The sequence below is a fragment of the Ipomoea triloba genome, chromosome 15 (assembly GCF_003576645.1).
Source record: "Ipomoea triloba cultivar NCNSP0323 chromosome 15, ASM357664v1".
Taxonomy (NCBI): Eukaryota; Viridiplantae; Streptophyta; class Magnoliopsida; order Solanales; family Convolvulaceae; genus Ipomoea; species Ipomoea triloba.
In genome coordinates, this window is record NC_044930.1 from 2,374,118 (window position 1) to 2,396,641 (window position 22,524).

General features: G+C 35.8%; 3 protein-coding genes across 4 annotated transcripts; 2 read left to right on the forward strand and 1 right to left on the reverse strand.

The window, feature by feature from the left end:
- Positions 1-77: 77 nt before the first annotated feature.
- On the reverse strand, positions 78-1,546 carry LOC116006789. Its single transcript, XM_031247278.1, has 3 exons — positions 1,449-1,546; positions 1,185-1,359; positions 78-458 (listed from the first exon to the last, which is right to left on the reverse strand). Exons 1-3 carry the CDS (start codon positions 1,544-1,546, stop codon positions 78-80), a joined length of 654 nt encoding a protein of 217 aa, XP_031103138.1.
- Positions 1,547-4,599: 3,053 nt separating this feature from the next.
- On the forward strand, positions 4,600-8,641 carry LOC116007137 (probable glycosyltransferase STELLO2). Its single transcript, XM_031247738.1, has 3 exons — positions 4,600-6,626; positions 7,726-7,852; positions 8,123-8,641. Exons 1-3 carry the CDS (start codon positions 4,924-4,926, stop codon positions 8,588-8,590), a joined length of 2,298 nt encoding a protein of 765 aa, XP_031103598.1. The 5' UTR covers positions 4,600-4,923; the 3' UTR covers positions 8,591-8,641.
- A 5,635-nt stretch (positions 8,642-14,276) lies between these two features.
- LOC116006310 (DTW domain-containing protein 2) lies at positions 14,277-17,290 on the forward strand. Of its 2 annotated transcripts, XR_004095109.1 has the most exons (3): positions 14,277-14,636; positions 15,120-15,713; positions 16,632-17,290. XR_004095109.1 is itself a non-coding variant. In XM_031246632.1 (2 exons), exons 1-2 carry the CDS (start codon positions 14,285-14,287, stop codon positions 15,551-15,553), a joined length of 786 nt encoding a protein of 261 aa, XP_031102492.1. In that variant the 5' UTR covers positions 14,277-14,284; the 3' UTR covers positions 15,554-15,716. The 2 variants fall into 2 exon arrangements, 1 of the variants encoding a protein (XP_031102492.1); XM_031246632.1 differs by lacking the exon at positions 16,632-17,290 and having other exon boundaries at positions 15,120-15,716.
- The last annotated feature ends 5,234 nt before the right edge of the window (positions 17,291-22,524 follow it).

Genomic DNA, 22,524 nt, shown 5'->3' on the forward strand with positions numbered 1-22,524 from the left:
AAAATCATTTCCTACTATTTCACTCCATAGTACAATACTATTCATAACTCAAAAAGTGAAAAACAGAGATAGAGAAGTCACAGTCTCAAGGCTTTGCTGGTGTCAGGGCTATCACCCAGCAGCTGGCGAATCCTGACTTCAGAAGCAGTGCCATAAGACAAGATGTTAATGATAGCCTCTGCACGGCGCCGTATGTGAGTCGACCCCTGCGGCTTCTTCTTCGGTTTCAACACCTCCGCCACCGCTTTCATTCTCTCCCGCTTACCCATTCTGGCGATGCCTTGGCTTCCTGCGCTGGAAATGGTGCTGGATGTAGAGTCATTGGACAGACAGGAAGAAGCAGAAGCTATAGTTACTGAAGTCTCCTTTCCAGGCTGTGCTGAGCGGCTTTTCTCGCCATCAGAAATGCAGAAAGTCAGAGACCTTTTCTTCCGAACCACCTTCAAATTGTGAATCAGCTATTTAGAAAAAGAATTTGAAGAAATCTTTGAAATACAGACAAATGTGATTCTTCTAAGTTTAAAAATCTAATCGGTATATAACTTTCAGATTTCAGAACCTTAAGCAAAAAAGCATCACAAGCTAGTAAAACCTATATGGATCATTTTTTGTTTGTTTGTTTTTTTGTTTAATGTCCAATTCAAAGTCGGAGACTCCAAAAAAACAGAGATCAAAGTCTGAAAGCACGCAATCTCAATCTCAGTTGCTAAAGTCCCAACCGAATTTCAATGCATGTGTTGATACCCTGCAAGTTTGTTGCAAGCAAACAGAGCCGAGCATTGCGCTATAATCGCTGGCGAATCTTTCATAAATCAACAGACCAACACTGAACGTCATCATTTCGAAATCTATCATCAAGCTCATTGCATTTTTTAAAAAAATCAAAAAAGTTCCTGATCAAGTTAAATTTAGAGCCGTCATCACAGAGCACGAGCTCAAAATTTAGGGAAAAAAATTGAGAAATCCAAATCAGAGTATTTCCTAACGCGTGAAATAAATTTAATCAACAGAAAATAGTGTCGGTTAGGAAACTCAACAACTTTTCAAATGCATAAACATTCAAAATCAATAAAACAGGACCAAATTTAGCTTCGCAGTGAGACATTCAGCATGCTAAACAGGACAGAAACAAATCAATCTGAGTTTCAGAAAAACCTTACAAAACAAACTAAACTGAGCTTCACCTGAAGCGTCATCCGGCACGAGTGCGACTGAGTCTCTGCAGATGCGAGATCATCATCCCAAGTCACAGCAGACGAAATAGAAGCACACGACTTCGAATTCGATTTCGAGTTGGAAACCGAATTGCAGTTCAGACTACTCAACGCCAAGCTCTTCGAACTCTCGCGTTTGCTCTTGCTTCACAATCGCAACAGAATCACGCACGAAGCGCATCAGTAAACACAAACGAAGCTCAAGTGAAGTGAGAGTTAGAATTCTGATTTTACCTCGAAAGACACGGAGATGGAGGCATGACGCCAAGTAGGAGAAGCGTTTCTGCAACCACGAGTTCATCGCTGCTTGGGAACTCTTTTTCCTCTTCCATTGTTTGCTTCATCAGAACTCAGAAATGCTGGTTTTCGTTTCCTGAGCTTTGAATTTTGGCGCGAATGCTGTAACGTATTTTGGGCCGATCTAACCGTATGACTTTCTTACACATTATTATATAAAGGATCTGGGCTCGTATTTTAATTTTTAATGGACCATGTAGACTACATTTTGGGTTAAAGGCCCAATTAATGGTGCATTTGATTTATGGGTTTAGACACTAGAAATGATAATAATACTCTGTAATAGTGAGTGTTCGGTTGAAAACTTTTTAAAACACGACTAAGAGGTTTGATTATTCCTTAAATTAAAAATCACATTCTCTAATTAAAAATGGGGTATCATTCCATCTTATTGGTAATCTAATTTTTAAGTTTTAATTAGTGCTTTTAAAATTTTGTTTATTAGTGCTTTGGATGTCATTATATTAAGATTAATTACTTTTTTTTTTTTTTTTGGTATTCCTATTATAGGGTCATACATAAAAAATAAAAAAATAAAAAAAATTCAAATAAACCAATAAGTGGTTGGCTAATATCATACTAAGTTACCAACAATATTTTCCAAATAACACCAAACGACGAGTTTGTTGTAGCCAGAGCTACCCACTGGAAGGGTGCTTTCTCCCCTAGAGAAGCTGACGCGGTTGTAGTTAGAGAAGCTTTAAATTTACTTAAGGAGAAAGGCTATGATCATATTTAGGTTGAGACTGATTCCCTTCTTGTTGCCCAAAACTTAGATGTCATGGAAGGAGATTCTTATTTTCATTTAGTTGTTAGAGATATTAAGAAACTGCAAGAATTTTCTCATGTGTTTATTGCTTTTATTAAAGAGTTAATACTCATTTTGGTCCCTCGACTATAGCGTAATACTTGATTTTGTCCCATAGAATTAAAAGTACCTAATTTAGTCCTCTAACTTGTAAAATTATGCTCAATTTGGTCCTCCGTTACAATTTCCATCCACCAGCCGTTATATAGAGGGGCAAAATCGTCATTTTCAATAGTCGAGAGACTAAAATGGGTACTTAATAGTCGAGGGACCAAAATGGGTACTTATTATTATTATTATTATTATTATTATTATTATTATTATTATATTTAATATTGGGACAATATCTATTAGTTTAGTTTTGTATATCAACATTAGGGGTGTGTAATCTATTAATCGAACCATTTTAACCGAAGTTTTTAAAATTTAACCGTTAATCGAGCCGACTTGAAATTGTTTTCGATTAATCGGTTGGTTAACAGATTAACCAAAATTTCTAAAGCAACAATTCTAAATCCTAAAAATAATACCTATTATAATAAATCTAATTAAAATACTACATATAATAAATCCATAACAAAATATAGAAAAACAATATCATAAAAGTTCAGTTAAAAATAGTTAATCGACAAATTCGAACCCAATTAACCGTTAATTGAAATTTTAAAAAACCTTTAACCATTAACCAAACCATTGAATCAAAATATGAAAAAGTTTAGTTAAAATTTTAAAAAACCTTTAACCATTAACCGAACCGAACGGTTAACCATTGTTTAACTGAACTTTTTCGGTTGGGTTAATGGCTAAATGTTTTTTTTTTTAAATTTCGGTTAACGGTTAATTGGGTTTGAATTTGGGTTCGGTTAATGGTTCAAGATTTTCTAAAAATTCAATTAATGATTAATTGGGTTTGAAAGTGTCGGTTAACTGTTTTTAACAGAACTTTTTCAGTTCGGTTAATCATTAAAGGTTTTTTAAAATTTCGATTAACGGTTAATTGCGTTTAAAATTGTTGGTCAACCGAACGATTAACCAAAATTTTAAACATATATATAACTAAATAAATAAATATATAATCTAATATGTAAAATCTCTATAAATTCGTAATGTATTTATGATATTATTTTTGTATATTTTCTTATGGATTTATTACTATATGTATTATTTTAATTGAATTTATTATTATATGTATTATTTTTAGGATTTAAAACTTTAGCTTTAAAAAGTTCGGTTAATAGACCAATTAATCCCAAAAAAAAAAAATTAATTCGGTTCGGTTAACGGTTAAAGTTTTAAAAACTTTGGTTAAAACGGTTCGGTTAACAGATTACACACCCCTAGCGTTGATATATAAAACTAAACTAAGAGACATTGTCCCAATATTAATAATAATAATAATAATAATAATAATAATAATAATAATAATAATAATAATAAATACTTATTTTGGTCCCTCAACTATTACCCATTTTGGTCTCTAGACTATTGAAAATGAAGATTTTGCCCTCATTTTTAACGGCTGATGGATGAAAATTATAACGGAGGACCAAATTGAGTATATTTCACAAGTTAGAGAACTAAATTGGATACTTTTAATTCTATGGGACAAAATCAAGCATTACGCTATAATCAAGGGACCAAAATGAGTATTAACTCTTTATTAAATGATTATCAAATTTGACAACCCACGAAATAATTAGGAAGTCTCTTTTTCTAAACCTACTTGTATGGGGTGGTGGCATTTTCCCCCGTTCTTCATTTGTAAATTGTAATGTGTTAACTTCGAATTTGAATTAATGACATTGGTTGTTTTGTTTAAAAAAACAAAGGAAAAAGTGTCAAATAGGTCACTGAACTTATCGCTTTTGGGCAATTGGACCATTGAACTTAAAAAGTGTGCAATTCAACCATCAAACAAGTATAATTTGTGCAATTGGACCATTTTTACAAAAAAATTTAATTCAATTTGAATTAAAAACATTTCAATATTGACTCCCAACTAGTATGGTAAAAGAAAATGTCACTCTTAATGCATATATGTTAGTAATATAATTGGATTTTACCAAAAAAATTTTGTAAAAATGGTTCAATTGCACAAATTTTACTTGTTTGATGGTTGAATTGCACACTTTTTAAATTCAATGGTCCAATTGCACAAAAGCGACAAATTCAATGACCTATTTGACACTTTTTCCAAAAACAAAAAACAAAATAGTTTCCAGATTTTGGAAGACAACATATTGGGAAAAGCAAAAAGAAAAGTAAAAGGTTAAGAAATCAAGAAAACAACATTTCTCCTAGATCAGACCCCCCAACAGCAGTACATCACCAAACAACAACAAACTTACAGTCAATCATAAGAAAACTCCCCTTCACCAAATTATACTTCGCCACTGTCGGCGGCTCAAATTCTCTACACGTACGCCAGAAGGCGGGCAAGAGCCAAGAGGTGGTGCCAGACTGCCAGGTGTTTGTGTTTTTGTCACAAAGACACAATTGAGCTCGACTCAAGTCAATGCCACGTCGAGGGAACAAAGTAGCCCAAGATTTCAGCTCCAAAGCTGTGTTTTGATTTTGCTTTGGTGGATTTGAGGAGGCACAGAAATGTTAGTCCAAGATCGGAACGGCTCGGCCCCAAAAGGATCGAAACCCAGCAGAGATAGAGCAGCGTCATTGCCTCGCTCTCGCATTCCCGAGACCAAAAGCCTCGATTTTTCCGCGTGGGTTTCTGAGAATCTGTACAAGCTCCTCACCATTGTGCTCCTCGTCGCCACCGTCGCCGGCCTCTTCTATTTCCGCAACGCCGCCGAGGGCACCGCCGCCTTATTGTGCATTGAGTCCACGCAGGCGCGCTCTGTTAAACCCCAGATGCCTCGGATCAACTGGAATGACATCCCTGCAATCCTAGATAAGTCTTCTCCCTATGCGAATTTCCGATCCGAGAAGTGGATCATTGTGTCCGTGTCCAATTACCCGTCAGATTCACTCAGGAAGCTCACCAAGCTGAAAGGGTGGCAAGTTTTGGCTGTTGGGAACTCGAAAACTCCCAAAGATTGGAGCTTGAAAGCTGCAATTTACTTGTCTTTGGAAATGCAAGCCCAGCTGGGCTTCAGAGTCCTAGATTTCTTACCTTTTGATTCCTATGTTCGAAAAACTGTAGGATACTTGTTTGCTATACAGCATGGTGCTAAAAAGATATTTGATATTGATGACCGGGCAGATGTGGTTGATGATGATATTGGGAAGCATTTTGATGTTGAATTGGTTGGAGAGAGTGCTAGGCAGGAGGTTATTTTGCAGTATAGTCATGAAAATCCTAATAGGACTGTTGTTAACCCTTATATACATTTTGGCCAAAGGTCGGTTTGGCCAAGAGGTTTGCCATTGGAGAATGTGGGTGAGATTGAGCGCGAGGAGTTCTACACCGAGGTTTTTGGTGGGAGACAATTCATTCAGCAGGGAATTTCAAATGGTTTGCCTGATGTTGATTCGGTTTTCTATTTTACTAGGAAGTCGGGGCTTGAACCGTTTGATATTCGGTTTGATGAGCGTGCTCCAAAGGTGGCATTGCCACAAGGGACAATGGCGCCACTTAATTCTTTCAACACCATATTTCAATCATCTGCATTTTGGGGTTTGATGTTGCCAGTTTCAGTAAGTAGCATGGCTTCTGATGTGATAAGAGGGTATTGGGCACAGAGACTTTTGTGGGAAATTGGTGGATATGTCGTGGTATACCCTCCCACAATATACCGATATGATAGAGCTGAGGCATACCCGTTTTCGGAAGAGAAAGATCTTCATGTAAATGTGGGTCGGCTAATTAAGTTCTTGGTAACATGGAGATCAACTAAGCATCGGTTTTTTGAGAAGATTATGGAGTTGAGCTATGCCATGGCCGAAGAAGGGTTTTGGACAGAGAGAGACGTCAAATTCACTGCCGCTTGGCTTCAAGATTTGCTTGCTGTTAGGTACCAGCAGCCTCGGCTGATGTCTCTTGAATTGGATAGGCCGAGGGCAAATATTGGCCATGGGGACAGGAAAGAATTTGTCGCTCAGAAGTTGCCATCTGTGCATCTTGGAGTTGATGAAATTGGGACAGTGAATTATGAGATTGGAAACTTAATTAAGTGGAGGAAGAATTTTGGGAATGTTGTGCTAATAATGTTCTGCAGTGGTCCTGTTGAACGGACTGCTCTAGAATGGAGATTGTTATATGGAAGGATATTTAAAACAGTTATTATTCTATCACAGCAGAAGAATGTAGATCTTGCTGTTGAAAAGGGTGAGCTGGACTATATCTACAGGCAAGTCACAAGTATAATTTATTTCACTTAATTGTTATAGTTGTGAATATTTTTTCGATTTCCTTGTTGATTCAGATAGAAAGTTAGAGGTTGGCTAAGTTGTGGAAGAAATCATAAATTTCTAATTATATCTATTTTCCCTACCCTTTAAATGTTGCTTTGCAACGTGGCAAGGTTTGCATTATTGGTTGTGAAACAATATATCATTGAAGTTCCTCTTAACATTTTTGAAATACAGGTTAGATGTGATGAAGTCGGTATAAATTAGATGGACAGAAATTGCAATAAGCAGTTAGTACTGTAATTTTATATTGGCCACTGGAAATGACTAGATATATGGATTAGAGTTATAGGTAAGCAGATTGCATAGAGACCAAGTAATAGCTGTTGCACAGAACTTTCCTTTTTGGATTGACGAGGGAAACCCGCAGCCACTACTCGAGGGTTTGCACTGGGTAAACCCCGCCTTGTATTCCTAGCTAACAAAGGACCACAAGAAGATAAACCACCCTAGGTTGCCCATAGTTGACTGGCTTAAATCAAGAAGGCTCCCGCTAGGAGTCAAACTTGTAACTTTGTGGTTTCCAAGTCAATAGTCTGACCAACTTGGTTAGGGTTGCACAGAACATTGAAATTGTGAATTGTAGAATTTATAAGAACTTAAGATTTTTATTGGCATTATGGCACTTAGGGTTAGAATCTTGGAATCTTGGGCTCTGTGTAACAGAAAAGTGTTAACCTACTGAGCATCATGGGTGGATCGGTGTCACAGAAAAGTGTTAACCTACTGAGCATCATGGGTTCAAGCCTCAAATATAACTGCTCTAGATACATCTAAGCGAATACTTTATTTAGGTTGATAGCACTTGATATTATCAGGAAAAGTTGTCAATGACAGTTGCCTGCCGACTGTCACGAGTTCCAGCCCCAAAAACAAACACTCTGAAAACATCTAATACTTAGGTTGATGATACTCTATACTTTCTAAAAAAAACAGTTTGCTTTATTTCATATTTCTTTGGCTTAGACTCATGAAGTGAATTCTTTATACATTTCTCATATCAAGTAGAATATAATGTTCTCCAATTATGTTTTACAGGTATCTGCCTAAGCTATTCAATCGATACACTAGTGCAGAAGGCTTCCTGTTTCTTCAGGATAACACTATTCTTAATTACTGGAACTTGCTACAAGCAGACAAGTCTAAACTCTGGATAACTGATAAGGTATACACAATCAACAGTTAAATTAGATTTTACATTTCCTCGTTCTTCTCCGCTTTTGCTATGGATTTTTGGGATTTCTGCTAGATAGATGAATATTACAGTTATTTGCTTTAACTTTTCATCTCATTGTATTAATTGTGAAGCAAGTATTATGTATTTCTACATATCTTAAAATTGATCAATACGTTTATATTTAGGTTAACTTCTACTCTCCTGCCTTTCCCGCTAACCTTAAAAATAAAAATAACTTGGTTTTTCTAATGCTTACAGGTATCCAAATCTTGGACCTCTGTTTCCGTTGCTGGTAGTTCAGAATGGATATCAAAACAAGCGAACTTGGTAAAGAAAGTTGTTGATACAATGCCGGTACACTTTCAAGTCAATTACAAAGAGTCTGTAGGAAGCGGTGAAAGCCTCAAAATTTGCGAATCTGAGGTATTCTATGTCCCTCGTCGTTTTGTGACAGACTTCATTGATCTTGTGAATCTAGTGGGGAAACTAGACGTCCATCATAAGGTTACAATACCCATGTTCTTCCTGGCAATGGACTCGCCACAAAACTTTGACCCCGTTTTCAATCCAATGGTTTATGAGGAAACACAACCGAATAATTTAACAACACTTTATTCTGCCGAGGCTCCTGCAGTCCACCCGTGGTCTGTATCTAGCGAGCAAGAGTTCATAAAACTGATTAGAGTAATGGCAGCGGGCGACCCCCTGCTATTGGAGCTGGTGTAATGTTAGACATGAAAGGTCAGCGATATAACCTCGGAGAACAAGGGTGGGAAACATGAATTGCATATACAAACTTCTCTGTACAATTCTTTTTGCAGATACAAGAAGGGGAAGAAAGACTGGGGATTGGGGGGCGGGGGAGGGGATAGGGGAGGTTCCTGTTGTATATTTTTCTGCCTTTTATTGTTTTGTTGTTAAAGATTCAATAGAATACAGTGAAAATGTGAGAAAAAAATGTGTTATGAAGGAAAATGACCGTGCTCTGATGTATATTTTACCGCTTTTGGATATGTAAAGGAAAAATTTGTTACTCTTCACTTGAAATGCTTCAGAAAGAAACTTTTGTTCACTCTGCAACAGTTGAATATCTGAATTCAGAAAAGCGTTTTATAGTACAAAAGGATTCACCATTTTTCATTGCAGAGTTGATACAAGAACTAACAGAGGAGCTGATTTTATTCATTGAAGGTAGACCAGATGTTCACTTGATGACAGAAAGGAGTTCAACACTAGTTATTGGTTTTCTTGGTTCCACAGCAAGAAAGGCACTCAGTGCACCAGCAGGGACACCACAAGCAATAACACTGCAAGCTTCTGCGCCCCAAGTAGGGCGTTTCGTTATATAAACTGACCCCTTTTTCATCTGCAGAAATGCCCGAGAACGAGGAGTGATGATCAAACGAAGAGTTGCCCTGAGAGGAGCTGCAAAGTATGACAGCAATGATGAATGCAGCAGTGATAAAGGTAACCCGGCCATTGCTGGGCAGTTCGGTTTCTTGCTTTTTTGGCCAGGTTGCATCTCATGGTGTATATATAGGATTAAAGTTTCTGTAAAGTCACTATAGCTTAGTGCGTTGAGAGTTTATTCCTTTGCCGATTGGAACCAATCCGACGGCCACGGCAACTTAGAATTGTCTCCTTTATGCCATCATTGAACTGGTCGGCGACAGTACAAGCCTCCGGGATGGTTGGCTCAGGCAGCAACACCGATTCGCCGGAAAAAAGGATTGTACTCTATTCTCGAGGGTCCTGTTTTTGCCATGTAGACTCTATGAATAAGGTAAATTGCAAGATATGTATTAATTGACTCACGAGTCCCAAATATGTGTACTTGGTATCCACATTTTCAAACAATTTATCAAAACATGTTTTGAGCTGGTTCAGTCAGTTATGAACAACTTAAACTGGTTTACTCTGACAACATATGTTGGTTTATCTCCCTGTGACATTTTGCAAACTAAGGTCCGAGATTTACACAGAGTTTGATAATGGCTGCAACTTTCCCTCATCACTCAAAATAATAATAATAATAATAGTTTATGAAGAGTGACCTATGCAAAGGATTTGATTTTCCTTTTTTTGTTAAAAGCAAAAAGTTTCAGAATCTTTATCGGTGCCGCCTATGTATGTTCAGTATCATTAGTAAAGCACAAACTATAATTTTACATTCGATATTATAAAATTTTTCATTGTATATATAGGTTTGTTTGACACCACCCCACTAACCATGGCAAAATCTAATTGGCCCTTTGCGATAGTATGCCTGTTTTTCACCGGCGCGCTTGTACTTTGCAACTGTGGGAGCCAGTCGTCGTCGGCAGCCTTAGCTCCGGTGGCGGAGGCACCACGGGCGGCGTCGCTGCGTTTCTTCACATGTTATTGCCCCAACTGCACCATTTGTATTCCTTATTGTGCGGATTGCGACACTTACGGCTGTTGTCCTTGGGAATACAGAATAACACACGGCAACTGATCTGATCAGATCATATCAGATCGTGGAGTATATATATGCATTGCTTGCGCGGACCGTAGACCTGTAGTTTTGGGTGTGTATGTATGTGTTTGCCACCTCAGTCAAGTTAGTTGGACTATGTGTTATTGTTGTTTGCTCTAATGGGCCTATGGTTAGAATGATGGAATTACGGGGGAAGAAATTGTAATTTCATAGGAAAATAATAAAGTATGAGTTCGAACTTCATTATTTGATAAGCATAAATTGAATAAAATTACTCGAAATTGAAATTGAAGGAGTGAATAAAGACTAAAATGTTCTTAATAACAACAATAATAATAAGGGTAGAGCTATCATTTACTTTGAAATTCCAATTCCGTGGGGCCAAGGAATTGCAATTTCATAATTGAAGGGAATTACAGTTTCATGGCTAGATTTTTGTCAATAAGCTTATCATGCCTTATATTCATATAGAGATTGTGAATATATTACTTTGATCTACAAGAAAGTTTACAATTATTATCTGAGAGTGCATTTTAGGTAAAACACATAGTCACAAAGGACTAAGTAAACTAACTTAAGTTGTCCATAATTTACTTGATCAAATTAAGAATACCAATACACAAGTCCTAGGGAAGTTACCAGGCCAACTGTCCGAGTTAGGTACTTGTTGATGCTACCTGCGGCCCTCTGTCAGATACGGAGTACATATAAAACTGTGACAGTACAAGAGAATCAGAACATTATTTCGTTGTGAACCATGGATTTCTCTAGTAGACTCCGATCCGGCTGATTCCCATGTTTCATTTTCTGGGACCTAGAGATGATCGAACAACGTTACAGCCTGCTGTTTTGATGTTTTTCACGCACACCGGATCCTATATAACTGCACCCTAGCCTTCTTAGCTAAACATTATATATTGAGCTGCAATAACTGCAATCCTATACTAAAACAGAAGAGAAATAGCAGGAAATTAAAGTGATCGATCTGATGGCGAGCAGAAAGAGCACAGCAGTGGTTTTGATGATGGTGATGATGGCTTTTGCCGTTTGTTGCAACCTCGGAAACTCTCTGCCGGTGGACGTCTTCTTGCACAAACTTAAGGATGTGAGCAATGACGAATCTGAGACGGCGGTGGGGGCGGATGGGCACAGTATTAAGGATCCGAAATCCTTAATCAGATCTCGTTTGCTGTTGGAGGTGCATGAAAAATGTCCGTGCTGGCCGGCTTGCTGCTGGGACAAGGTTGATCACAAGAATAATTAATTATGGATCTGAGGCATGCATGATATGATGTAATCTCTGATCTGTAAATCTACTTTTTATCGCCATATATGTATTCATCAGCTTGAATTGCCAGTGAATAAGGCGATCGATATCATTGTAATTTAATAATGAAGCATGCATGCATGCATGTGTTTAATTTAATTTGGTTTTACTATGCCATTGTATCATCTATGCATAAGTTAATTACTACTTTCACCCGGAAGATGTAAATCATGGTAATTCAACTAAACACAGAGGCTAGACATGCATTTGCTTACAACACAAGGAGCTCCTCACTTTGAGAGGGGTCTTTGCTCCCAAACTTCACCCTCGTGACCAGTTGAGTTGTTCATGCGAGCGTCCATGCGGGCATATACAATTCTTACTCCATGATGTGGCGGTCACGGATAATCTTCTTTTTTTTTTTTTTTTTAATATGGCCCAATTACAAATGTCTATACCAAAATTTTGTGTGTAGTAAAAATTGATAACAGAGAATGAGAGTACATATAGAGTTGTTTTACAGTTTAATAACATATTTGACCATTATTCTTTACCAAATTAAAATGTCACTGTTTTTTTTTTTATCATTAATCTTACTAAATGGATATGATTAATTCTTAGAGCTTTTTTTTAGACTTTTTCAAACATTTTGGTGATATATATATGGAAGAGAGAGAGCTAGAGATTTTTTCATTATTTGTTTAATTAACTTAGCAGACACTTGAATAGTTAATTTAGTATTTGAGTTAACTTCATGCATATATCTTGTGTTCTCCCTCTAACACTTTTCTGTTGCGAGTTTGCTCCTAACATTTCATACAGAGTCAAAGTTTTCTTAGCAGTTTTTTCTCCCATAGTACCTCCAATCACGCACATTGCGGAGTTGTCTTGGGTCAAACCATCGATCCTAGAAGGTTTAATTTGATTGTACTACAGCTCCAAGGAGTAGCCATGGTGGGCATTGAATGAGCAATATTTTGAACCTTTCTCCCACTTCATAGAATGGTTCACCTTCAGCATGCGAGAAAGTCGCAATTTTCCTTCTTAACTCTACAGTTTTAGCCTGAAAGAAAAACTTATTTATAAATTTGTTGTATAAGTTTGGCCATGTGCGAAGGAATTGCATGCAGGTTGAGAGACATGAACCACGCCTTTGCAGATTAGTTTAGCTTTAGCTAGTATAATTTAGATAGTGAAGAGGAACTATTTTAATTATTTAATCATGATTAATTATTGCTTCAAGAAACTATAATATAGAATATATGAGAAACATTAATTAGGTACTTCACAAATCACAACTAACCACAACTTCACCGGAACATATATCATACAGAAATTATATTGCATGTATATATAAACAGTAAAACCAAAGGATATATACGAGAGACCTTAATTGGGCACATGCATTCATTCATGCATGTATGCATGCTTATTAGTACAACAACGATTTATATATATATTCTTAAAACAGCAAATCGCCTTATTCACTGGTATGCTACAGATTGGCGATCGATCGACCATATATGTCATCATCCCTATCATCAGATCCTTAATTAATTAGTTGTGCCTTCCAACCTTATCCCAGCAGCAAGTTGGCCAGCACGGACACTTTTCGTGCACCTCCAACAGCAAACGAGATCTGATTAAGGAATTCGGGTTCTTGTACCCGCCGTCGTCAATGGCGGCGCCGGTAACATGATCGTTGGATTCCAGCGAGGCGGCGTCCGACAAGGAGTTGCCTACGTAGCAGCAGATTGCAAAAGCCATGATGAAAATCACTGCCATGCTCTTTTTGCTTGCCATCTTTGTTTTAGCTAGCTATGATTAGAGTGCATGCAGTTATATATATAGGATGTCTGATCTGTCGTCTACGAACAGTAAACATCACAAAGCTTAGGTATTCTGGTTTTTCGATCAGGAAGACGTTAAAACTGCCGCGTCGTAAGTCACATTGTTCTTATTATTATTAATCTTACGGTCCTTGGAGTTGAAACCATGGGAATTCAATGAGAATATGCGGCGAATTCTACAAACATAATAATAATGAGCTTCATTTAACTTGGTTCAGTATGTAGGTAATACTATAGGTATAGGTATTTGTGTGAAGAGATCAAAGTTTCAAATTTGACACTTACATTTGATTATGTGTACTAAGAGCATGGTTTATTGGTCGGAAATCATATTTCTGCGAATCTGTCGCTAGCAATTGATTTTTTGGTCGGAAATTATGCCTGATTTCAAGTGACATGCAATCACAGGATACTAACCTGTTTTTGGACTTTATTACTTCAAAATAAAATGTTAATGAATTTAATTACAACTTTTAAAAGTTTAGGTACGTAATTGATTTTTTAAATAAAGTTTGAGGGCATATTTAACTATTTTCCCATTTATTTTTTCAAAAAGTTACTTTGAGAAGATTTTTGAATTTTAGAGTTTTGAAGTATTAAGATATTATAAAAAGCTGATTATCTAAAAACTTGTATTGATAGTTTAATCAAGTTAAATAATTAATAATAGTCAAACAAATCAAAATTTGCTGATAATTGTTTTGATACCATATATTCTATAACGGTGATTATTGTGAACATTTGGGTACGTTAATGTAATTATCAATGAATATTGCTACCCTTTCTGCAAATTATGTAAATTAGAGAAGCATTTCCCTCCCTCGGCAACATTCTCAATCACCGGAATGGCTCCGGAAAATTGCGCAGCTAACAAAGACATCCCTGACGCCGCCGCCGGCGACTTCCAAACAAGGCGAAGGATATGCGCCAAATGCGACAGGCCAGCAAACGTTTGCTTATGCGCTACAATCCCAGCCGACCCGATTGCGAACCTGACCCGAGTCGTTGTCCTCCAGCACCCTCACGAGCGCCGCCACAAGCTCGCCACTGTTCCTGTTCTGTCCAAGTGCCTGGGAAATTGCGAGGTCATTGCCGGACGGAGACTTCGTTATGGTGATTCCAAGGTCCTCGATAATCTTCATGATGAGGCAATTGCAAACCCTAATGTGCCCCGCAGAGCTGTTTTTCTCTTTCCTGGTAGGTAATGTAAATATGAAATTTGTTTTTTTCTCTTACCTTATTAAGGATTGCAGTCATTTCTTAGTTTTTGAATACTTAAACAGGCATCTATATGAGTTTCAATGTGATTTTATTCTTAAAACGTAATATGGGAGGGAAAGATCGATACTTTTAGAGTTTTAGTAATTTGTTGCTCATCAATGAACAATGCACCGTACTTTTCAAAGTGGATACAATTATTTATTTATTTTTTAAATGTATCAAGAAGCTAAATTTAAGGTACAAAATCAAAGCTTTGTCAAGCTGAGTATTACTCTAGGAATGTATTTGCTTCATAATTGGTAGCTTTTTTTTTAGCTGCAATTCACCAAGTTGATTAAGCAATTTAAGTGTGTAATACTAATACTACTACTATATACCAATGGTTAGGCAATCAGTTTTTAGCAAATAGGAGTGCAAATAAGAACTGGAAGCTTAATCTTTCCCTGAATGTTTCTTCAGGCACAGAAACATCGGAATCAATGGAGATCAACCAGTGGAAATGTTCAACTAAAAATTTTGATAGAAGCAATTATGTCTTGATTGCTCTTGATGGAACTTGGAAGCATGCTAAGGAGATGATGTGTGCTAGCCTAGAATTTTTGTCCAAATTTGCAGTCCAAGTTTATTTAAGTTATGATACTAGCATTGATGGTGGAACAATTTTCGATTCTGATCTAATTCTCAGAAAGGAACCATTTAGTGGGTGTATGAGTACAATGGAGGCAGTTGCTCACTGCTTACAGGTTCTTGACCCTAATGGAGTTGAGATTGAAGCAAGACTGGTTGAGGCTCTAAGGACTATGGTTAGATTTCAGACTAGCTATTTGAGGCCTATGAAACAACGGCCAAAGTTGGTTAAAAAAACCAAAGAGAATGTAAAAAGAAATGAGTGAGAATTTACAAAATGTCCATACTTATAGTGTAAGATTTGTTGCTGGTGGTTTGATTCATTTACTATTATATTTAAGAGGCCAGGTTTTGCAAATTCAGAGCTTTGAGCTTAATCACTTACTGGAGTAAAGAAGGCCATTTACAAGTACCCATCCTTTTTAGGTACTCTTTGATCTGTTACTCTTGTTGTGTCTATTGAGCAGGCTCTTGTTAAGTACTATTAACATGTCAAATTGTCAATCCACATAGTGGGTTTGTATAGCTTCTTGACCATCTTTTTGTTTTCTCCTTAATTGCTCCACAATGTTGCAGTTGGAGAGTTGAGATTTTGTGTTTGTGTGTGTGGTTCTCCAAGCAAACATCCAGTTCTCTTGAATAATGTCCAAGCATATGTGTTTATCCCAAAGTGGATGCATGGGAACATATGCTTGGACATTCTTCAGGAATCAGGACAAACGTTTTGCCTGGAGAGCCAAACCCAATCTCAACTTTCAAGTGGCAGCACTTTTGGTCAATCCAGAAGAATACATAGCAATGGTCTAGAAACCATTCAAGCTCACTCTATTAACATCTTAATAGTCATGTGTGCCGAAAATAGATCTTAATATCACAAAAAGAAAATAAAAAAACCTCATGGCCTCATTGCTTAGTGCCTTAGTAATTTGTAGTTTTTTGGAATAACTATTTCCAAATATGAGTAAGGTACTTTATGAAATTTGCATCATATAGATGTTAGGACTATCCATGTAACTAGCTTTGCACTTTGCTTGTTAGGTTTTAAGCTTCTGATAGAGAAGTAATAGTCAATTCCAAAAAAATAGAGAAGTGATAGTCAGTTGACTACCATTCTACTTTATAATTCCTTTCTCTATAATCAATAAAGGTGACCCTCTTCTTTCCCCTAAAAAAGTAGTGTGGTAATAACTCCCTTTTCCATTTTTTTTTTTTTCATGAAGAGCAATGCTTTTGGTTAAATTCATTAGCGAGCTTGGTATTTAAAAAAAAAAAAAAATACAATTCATATGTGTGACAGGTTTCTAATGCAATTGTATAAGCAAAGATTGTATGTTTGTATTTCAGATTTTCAGAGTTTTCAAGCATATCAGCCATTCAATCTGGACTAATTTCAACAAGTCAGAACTTTTGTTTGTTCACAAGTCACATTTATTGAAATGAACCAAGTTGGTTTCATTGCCTTCATGTGAATGAAGATACCAGAGTTTGATTGGTGTTGGTTGGACTTTTAATCCTGTCAAGTTAAATGCACATATTTGCCAAACTTGCCGGCATTGCCGCCCAGTTTGCTTTGCTTTGCTTTTAGGGAATTCACAGACATAACCTTGAATTCAGATACCGTTGGAAAATATCCACATTCAGAGGATGTATCAGAGAGGTTGCTAAATCACATTACAGGGCCACCAGACCAGGTTTAGCAGGACTTTGCCAAAGTTGTGAGATATCTCTACTCTGTGTTTGAAGCATGGCTTAAGCTTTTGATAAAAAGGTGAAGTGGAAGTGAAGAAGAGTAAGAAGATTGGATCTGTAACCTGTTCAGTTTATGAGGGGAAAACATTATGGTTGATTTTCTGTGGTAGGGCATAGCTTTAAAAGTGATAAATCAGTGGAGGTGGTAAACCTAAGTCTTAACCATTTGGTTCAGGTCTGTTGTTTAATGGTTCCTCATGAATATAATTGTGGTTGATGCATTCACTTGAAAGGTGGTGTTGGTTTCTTTTATTGAAGCTGGTGCTGTGCTGTTATTGTCAGCCTGGAGGTCAGGGGCCCTAGTTTGCTTTATCTACCTTTTTGGGTGATAAGCATGCACTGTAAAGTGTAAAGGCCCTCTTGCCTGCCTACTCAAATTTTCAGTTGTACAAAATATATGATACTCAATATTCATTATGATCTTAGAAAAATAGCACTCTCTACTATTACTAGTCGTAATTTAACTAGTTGACCAATTTAAGGAGACTTGATACGTAGTAGCTTGATTCCTACGGCATCTGTATGGTGCAAGGTTCAATTTTTATTAGAGATAGGTACGGAATTAGCTTTGTTTTGGGCACCCGTATACAAACACCTTTGAAAAATCAATAAGACACATCCAACGATTTATCCAATTTACCCTTCTACCAAGTCAGGGAAAGGTGGAGCCCTCATGATTGAGGTGTAATCTTTACCCTTCTAGAGGTGGGATTTTTATGATTCTGGTGTAATCTTTTTAATCGTCTCTTCTCTCATCCCCTCATGTCTTGTTTGCTAGAAAAGGTGAAATTCCTTTTCCAAAGGTCTCGCACCCAACCTGGCAAGATTGTGGAAAAGTGCCCCAACCTGACAGGATTATGGAAGAGTGATTATTATGATGCTCACAAGAGAATAAAACTTTCACAATGTAGTTGCGGCAACTTGATTTACCACTTAAAAACTAACTGAATTATCTGTGCACACCTCTGAACTGTGAAAACAATTAAGATTGAATTGAATTAGCTAGTTGAAGTCTTTGTCCAGGATGTGGGGTTTGAGTTTATTTGAGTGTGGAGGATGGTCCCACAAGGTCGATGAGGACGACAATGAGGTGTGTACGAGCTATCAGCTTTGGGATTAGATCAGAGAATACTATATCATGTTGTTGAGAATGGCAGTGAACTGATAAAGACATTGTCAACCTTCATTTCTCAACATTTCCTTAATGTTCGCTACGCGTAATTGCATAGTTGGAGTCAATAAACCCCATTTAACAATCGGTGGATCATTATTACAACCTTGGTTAATGAAATATAAGAGATTTGAGACAACCCTAATCAAATCAGTTAAACAAATGACTTAGTAACAACAATGTTATAAGTTTGATTCTTTACTGTAACAGTCTATTGGTATTCTTAGTTTGAACTGGTAAACTATGAGTAACCCGTGTGATCCTTTGCTAGCTAAAGTCACAAGACAAAATTTACTTATTGTACATCCATAGATAGTGGTTGCGAGTTTCTCTCGTCACTCAAAAAGGAACGGTTTCAAGTTTAACTTTCTCTATAATATATGTTATTTGACAAGAATGTTTTTGATATGAGGAGATTGGTAATTGAATTGTTGATTATTTTTTTTTTATGTAAAATTGTAGGCGTATGTTTTTCGACAAGAGTGTTTTAGTCATAACATTATAAATTTGACCAGCGCACTGTTCCATCTAAGGAGGTGCCTACAATTCAGTGACGGTGGAAACCCTAATATACCAAAAAATAAAAATAAAAATTGGCGACTTCAATATATACTTCAATTATTGTATTTGAGCGGAATAGCGTGATTGGATTATAAGTGTGAAATATGGTATTATTTCCTGGGCTCGTAGGGACGTGGTGTGCTAAATTGGAAGAAGGAAAAGACTGGAAATGGAGCAAATTTTTGTGCCTCACTGCCTCCTGTTCCTAACATGGTAGCCTCCCCATGTGGTGGGAGATGCTATTTGTCAAAAGGTTAACAAAATTTAACTTTTTCTTACTTTGTACATTCAACTAGTTAATCTAATAGTTTTAACTCACCGTTTCGTACATCTTACAATCTGTACGTCATGCAAGAAAACTGAGACGTCTACGTGTAGCGAAATATCTGACTGACCAATAGTAAACGTGCTCGGTTTGTTCGTTATTATTGATGTTTGTCTCTTAGTACCTGTTATATACGATCGGGGGCCCTGACCGAGCTCGCGGGTCGGGCCCGAGTCCAAAGGTATTAGAACAGAGACTTGTTAAACTAAGAAGAAACATTGCCTTCAGGTCTAGTTGGGTAAGTACTCTCGTGTGGTTGGATACGGTCAGGAAACAATCCTCTCTATGCTTGGAGTCAGATCCGATCTGGTGACCAATACGTCCTGATCAATAGACTTGAGGTATATTTCCTGTCACTATTAACACAAAATTTAATTGAAGTTCCAATCAAATAACTCGCATCAAGACAAAAGTATCTATTGTAGTTGTCATGCAACTACGCAAGTCTCCCATCAAAATCTATAATGAAGCCCATGTTCCACACTCCAATTATGCATGTTGCATCTAATTAAGGCCACTTAATTGTATACATAACAACTTAACAATACGTATTTATGAGAATACATCATGGGATTAAAAAAAAATGCAACAGATGAAAGTCATTTGATATTGATGTTTGGTTTTTGGTGCAACATATTTGCCAGCTTCATAGGAGAATATATTTGACCATAGGATGTGTCACAAACACAAAGGTTTACTCTCATGGAAAATGACAAATAGAATATGATTGACATTTTAATTACTATTGTTAATTTTAGCAAGCAAAGCTATCCTTTTGGTTTTCCGTATATTTTAAGTTTGTGGCAATGTTGATGGGACACCACATCACCCTCATTTTTATTTTTATGTGTACATATATGTACTATAAAATTTTAAGGACAAGTATATCTTAATTATTAACACAATTGCAATTCATCATTACTCTTTTTTTTTTAGAGATCAATTTTAACTTACTTTCAAAATATAATATAATATGTAATAATATTCATTTTATTAAAAGAAAAAAGAAACAAAAGAAATTGACTCACCTTAAATGACAGAGTAAGACTAATGATGTCAATATTAGATTATCCTTATCTTTGCAATACTTTCTCATTTTAAAAAATAGGTCTCACCTCAACATCATCAAATTTTCAATTTACTTACATCCATCCAATATTCTCTTGCTTTCAAAAGTGACCCCACTTTTACATCACAATAAAATAAAAATTAAAAATAAATAAAGTACAAAAAGACTGTCATGCAGCAAGTTTTTATGTACTCAGCAAGCTTGCTATACCTAAGCATTAAAAAAAAAAATCACTTTGGCATGCCATCTCATCTTGCAAAGGCTATCCTCTCAAGGATAAGGATAGCCTTAGCTTATAATATATATAGTTAGAAAAAAAAAATCATTTTTGACATATTAAAATCGACACCCCTTTCAAAGGCACGAATTCGCTAAGTTATGTATTTACATATCTTATTATGTGATAATTCGGGATTTAGATATCATTTTTTTTTTTACTTTTATAAAACATGCCAACAAATTTATAAGCATACTTCTATATCTAAATTTAGAATCGTGTAATCAAAATTATTCAAATATATATTTCTTTGTTAAAGGAATTATACAAAATTAGTTAGATGTCATTTGACTGCATTTCACTTGGCAACAAAAGTTAATTGATTTTGTTTACCTAAGTGCACTTAGTTAGTAGTTAGTACAAACGTTTGGCCCACTTTAGCTGTCTACCTCACAACTCACACAATTCAAGGCTTAAAGCAATTAGGAGTAATGTTGTTGTTTTATTTTTATTTTATTTTTATTTTTTTAAGTAATTAGGAGTAATTTCATATAAGAAAAATCATACTTGTATTTTTAAGAATATACATTCATAAAATCTTTTTGTTTTAATTTCTTTCTAAATTTAACTTATAGTATGCTTTCTTTTTTGGACAATAGAACTTTTTATATTTATTAATTGCTCTTGAATTGATTGACACAATGTGCGCTTCACCTAGATCGCACATTTGGGTAGCGGTTACGGACTTTCTCGTAAATTAAAATTGTTCATGAATTTATCAATTTCACCACGAGTTTTTTTTTTTAAAGAAATTTATTGAGTAATGAAATACCAACAAAAAAAAAATGCAGAACATAGTTATAGATTTGATCGCAAAAATGAGGGTTTAAATTAGCATGAGCATGGGATGTGAGTTTTCGACCACCTTTCTTTGATAGTTTGGTAAGTTTTGATGAAAGATAGTATGAGTGTTTCTTGATCGAGAAGAATTACCGTGTGAATTAAGACCAATGGCTTGGAGTTTCCTATCTCTTTGACTTTTTTTTTTTTTTAAAAAAAAAAAATAGTGTCATGAGTAGTGGCACCCCAATAGATGAAACTTATGAGGGGATGTATGATTATTTTATATATTTTTATCACACGATTTATATTCATTAGTCAAAAGATATAGATACAAAATGAGAAAAAATGTATCATCTTTAGAACTAACAATTGGTTAACATGTCAAGAAATAAAGAATGAACAAAGACTCTGAGAACACTAAAAAAATAGTTTCATACATCACTATTATTTGTTTTTTTTTTTTGTTTTTTGTTTTTTTTTGAAAAACACTATTATTTGTTATATACTTTGATTTACGGAAAAGTCTGTAATCGCTACCAAAAGGTGCTAATAAACCAACTTAGTTTGCCAGTAAAGACTACAAGAAGATAAATCAACTTATCAAGAAGGTCAATACATGAGTCAAATTTAGTACCTTGTAGTTATTAAGCCAACTGTTCGACCAACTCGATTTGGATTGCCCCACATGAAATATGTAATACTTAATCTATAGTTTCTTAATATATAATTTAACATTTAAAAATATCAAAAATAGTAAATGTAATAAATAATTTGGTAGAGTTGGAATATCAAAGTGGGACAAATACTATGGAGTAGTTTATATATTATGTTCCCATAATAAAGAAATAGAGAGCAAAAATAACGTAAAAGTTTGGAGTTCATCATATGAAGGCTGTGGACCGATTTAAATTTGGATTGAAGGAAAGGCATATGGCCTCACTGTAATACACTATTTTGGACAAGAAAATGACATCAACCAACTAAATTTCATGGCCAGTTTTATTAATAAAAATAAAATAAAATACAATGCATGTACATATAAATAAATAAAAATTATAAGAAGCGTACTCAGAAGGCATAATAGTTTAACTTTAGAGAAATCGCATTGGTTGAACTTAATTTTGAATTCTTAATTTGTCAAGTAATTTCAGCTAATAAGTTGTGAGCAGAAAAAACTTTCAGAAAATATAAATTATAGGATGGTCGCCAACCGACACACTCAATGAGTGCACCACTAACCTTATTGAAGGTGTTTTTTTTCCTCAAAATTGTGAAAAACTCACATTTGAATGATGTATTGAG

What these genes read in the sequence shown, in the direction of transcription:
- LOC116006789 (XM_031247278.1), bottom strand. Translation starts at nt 1,546, where the DNA reads ATGGAAGAGGAAAAAGAGTTCCCAAGCAGCGATGAACTCGTGGTTGCA. An exon ending in CCATCTCCGTGTCTTTCGAG is followed by an intron (nt 1,360 to 1,448) that starts GTAAAATCAGAA and finishes GCGATTGTGAAG; the next exon opens with CAAGAGCAAACGCGAGAGTT. An exon ending in CGTGCCGGATGACGCTTCAG is followed by an intron (nt 459 to 1,184) that starts GTGAAGCTCAGT and finishes TTTTCTAAATAG; the next exon opens with CTGATTCACAATTTGAAGGT.
- LOC116007137 (XM_031247738.1), top strand. Translation starts at nt 4,924, where the DNA reads ATGTTAGTCCAAGATCGGAACGGCTCGGCCCCAAAAGGATCGAAACCC. An exon ending in GAGCTGGACTATATCTACAG is followed by an intron (nt 6,627 to 7,725) that starts GCAAGTCACAAG and finishes TATGTTTTACAG; the next exon opens with GTATCTGCCTAAGCTATTCA. An exon ending in AACTCTGGATAACTGATAAG is followed by an intron (nt 7,853 to 8,122) that starts GTATACACAATC and finishes TAATGCTTACAG; the next exon opens with GTATCCAAATCTTGGACCTC.
- LOC116006310 (XM_031246632.1), top strand. Translation starts at nt 14,285, where the DNA reads ATGGCTCCGGAAAATTGCGCAGCTAACAAAGACATCCCTGACGCCGCC. An exon ending in AGCTGTTTTTCTCTTTCCTG is followed by an intron (nt 14,637 to 15,119) that starts GTAGGTAATGTA and finishes ATGTTTCTTCAG; the next exon opens with GCACAGAAACATCGGAATCA.